The 2,874-nt window shown below is 40.1% G+C and overlaps 1 protein-coding gene across 1 annotated transcript in view; it reads left to right on the top strand.

Moving 5' to 3' along the window:
• The window catches only part of LOC145331317 (uncharacterized), a 1,248-nt gene extending 333 nt beyond the window's left edge, over positions 1-915 (top strand). The window contains exon 1 of the mRNA XM_080175935.1: positions 1-915. This exon is cut by the window's left edge and continues 333 nt beyond it. Coding sequence (XP_080032061.1) covers positions 1-915 — 915 coding nt within the window.
• The last annotated feature ends 1,959 nt before the right edge of the window (positions 916-2,874 follow it).

The raw sequence follows: 2,874 nt of genomic DNA, 5'->3' as shown, positions 1-2,874 counted from the left end.
GAAAATCTTAAAAGTCACGTAGAAAAAGTCAAGAAAGAAGAAATATTATTAGTGGGTGGAGATTTCAACGCCCACGTAGGTCAAGGAGAAGAGAGGCCAGATGTCTGCGGCCGTTTCGGATTAAGATCATCAAATAGACAAGGGGAAGAACTCATAGATTTTTGCCAAGAAAACAATTTAGCCTATGTCAATAGTTATTTTCAAAACAAAAGAAGAGGAACATGGTTTAATCCAGCATTAAGGAGGTGGTATGAACTGGATGGTTTCCTGGTGAAAAGCAATCAAAGACACAAATTGGTACAAAAACTTAATGTGATAAACGAAATTTCATTGTCAGATCATAAACCGGTGAGAATCAGAATAATTTTAAACAAACCAAAGAAACATGACAGACCAAAGAAAAGATCGCCCAAAATAAGATGGGAAAGATTAAGAGATGCAGAAGTAGTCAATAATTATCGTGAGAGAATAAATAACATTGTTGAAAAAGCTGAGGATGCCAACAACAATCAAAATATAAATGACAGATGGAAGGAGATAACGGATACAACAATCAAAGCCGCAACAGAAGTGTGTGGAATTGAAGAGAAAAAAATAGAGAACCCATGGATGATAGACAAAGAAGATGAAGTGAAAAGACTAAGAGAAAGGATTACTGTATGTGTAAATAGAAGAAATGAATTGATGGAGAGGTCAAGACAGACAGCAGATGATGAAAGACTACAGATTGAAACAGATCTGAATAATGCCAAGACAGATCTGAAAGTGGCCAGAAGCACGTTACAGAGACAGACAAGACAGTGGGAGAAAGATTGGTGGGAAAACATAATCAAGGAGTGCCAAGAAGCTGGAGAAAAAGGTGACTCTGGAACCTTATATAAAACTCTAAAAAAAACTTGGAACAAGAGGCTTTAAAACCGCTCCTGAAACCACCACAATTACCAAAGAAGAATTTAAGGATCATTTCCAAAGAATATCCAAAGATAGATTTGAAAATGACCCAGAGATAATTTTCGAGGCCGTCGACAAAATGGAGGACCTACGTGACAACGAGGAGGCCAGAAGGTGGGCAATTCAGCTGGACGAAACACCTTCAAGAGAGGAGATTTTAACACAAATGAAAAAGATGAAAAATTCAGCACCAGGCAAGGACGGAGTTAGACTGATTTACATACTTCAAGGTGGACCAATCATCCTGGAGAAAATTGTGGACTTGATACAGTTTATGTTCGAGAATGACGCCATAGAATGGGAAGTAGAGTTGAAGGAAGGACAAGTCATACCTCTGTTTAAAAAAGGAGACTGCAACAACACCAACAACTTCAGAGGGGTTGTATTACTGGCCATGGGGTCCAGAATTCTAGGCAGAATCGCTGCAGATAGATTAAGAATCTGGTCAGAACAACTTAATCTTCTGGACGATGATCAATCAGGGTTTCGAAAAGAAAGATCTACGGCGGACGTAACCCAGATTATGTACAGGATCCTAGAGGACACAGAGGATCTATTAAAGAGGCTGGAGGCCAAGGGAGAAACTCTACCTGAAGACTCGAGACCCTCAGCAAGATTACTAGACTTAAGAAAAGCTTACCCAAGAGTTAATAAACCAGCTCTTTGGAGAATACTAGAGAAATGTGGAATGGGGCCAAAATTTTTAAGAGTGCTGAAAGATCTTCATGAAACTACGTTCTACCGTATAAAAAGCAGAGAAGGAGAGAGTGAAGAATGGACAACAGAAAGAGGACTAAGAGAAGGGGGACCTTCCTCCCCCCAACTTTTCAACATATATCACCAGGTGGTTATGAGGCAGGGTGAAAAAGCTAGGAAAAGAAAAGCTGAGGAAACCAACCTGGATTATGGATTAAACTATAACTGGGTTCCTGGAAGCTGTTTCCCTAGCCAAGCCAGATGGGAGAAAGGAAATTCAGAGGCCAAAAGGATAAAAATCTCCCAAGGGCTTTTTGCGGATGATACAACAGTCATTGGAAAAAAGAAAGAGTTGGAACAAGGAGTCAGAGAGATTAAAAAAGTGATGGACAAGTTTGAAGAGCGGAACAACGAAGATAAAGAAGAGTTCCTAGATTTTGGTAAGGTTGAGAGCAGAAAAACTCGCGTCCTAGGTTGTTTAATGGGCTGGAAAGAAGACACAAACAACAGGATCAAAAAAAGCTGGAAGTGCATGGGTCAAGGTAAAACATCGTTTAAAGGGAACTAAAATATCCAAAAGTCTACAAGCAAGAATTATAGAGGCGTGCATAGAATCAACTATGCTGTTTGATTGCCACACCCGAACCTGGCAAGTCGGGGAAATTCTAAAAATGCAAAGGACAATGGACAAAAAATACCGCTATATTTGGAGTAACAAAACAAAACCACCACTTTTTCAAATGCAGGAGGAGGGAAAGAATATGCAAGATATTCGTAATGAACTCAAAATCAAGACATTAAGATATAAAATTGAAAAACGTGTACTCCAAAGGATAGGCCATGTTATGAGGATGGATGATTCCAGGATGACCAAAGCTGTAATTCTCGGCTGGCTGGAGGACTTGGAGGCTGTAGAGAAAGTTCCGGGCAAGAAAAGAAAAACAGTGCTGTACTGGAAAAGAATCATCAAGGAGGCGGGCATGGATTGGACAAAAATCGGTCAAATAACGAAGGACAGAAAGATCTGGAGGAAGGCTGTGAAAACCAGGATGAAATACCTGGAAAAATGGGAGAGGAGAAAAGGAAAGAAGATTCCAGAAATGAGCGGACACAGGAACCAGGATCCAGGTACAGTCCTGTCACTAGTATGCTCATATGAAGGATGTGGCAGAATATGCCTCACAAAAACAGGAGTGACGAACCATGAACGTAGAATACATGAAATAT

This window comes from Acartia tonsa, chromosome 11, assembly GCF_053477335.1.
Source record: "Acartia tonsa isolate MP-2025a chromosome 11, ASM5347733v1, whole genome shotgun sequence".
NCBI classification, from domain to species: domain Eukaryota; kingdom Metazoa; phylum Arthropoda; class Copepoda; order Calanoida; family Acartiidae; genus Acartia; species Acartia tonsa.
The sequence above is the reverse complement of the archived record's forward strand: the minus strand, read 5'-3'. Positions and strand labels throughout refer to the sequence as shown.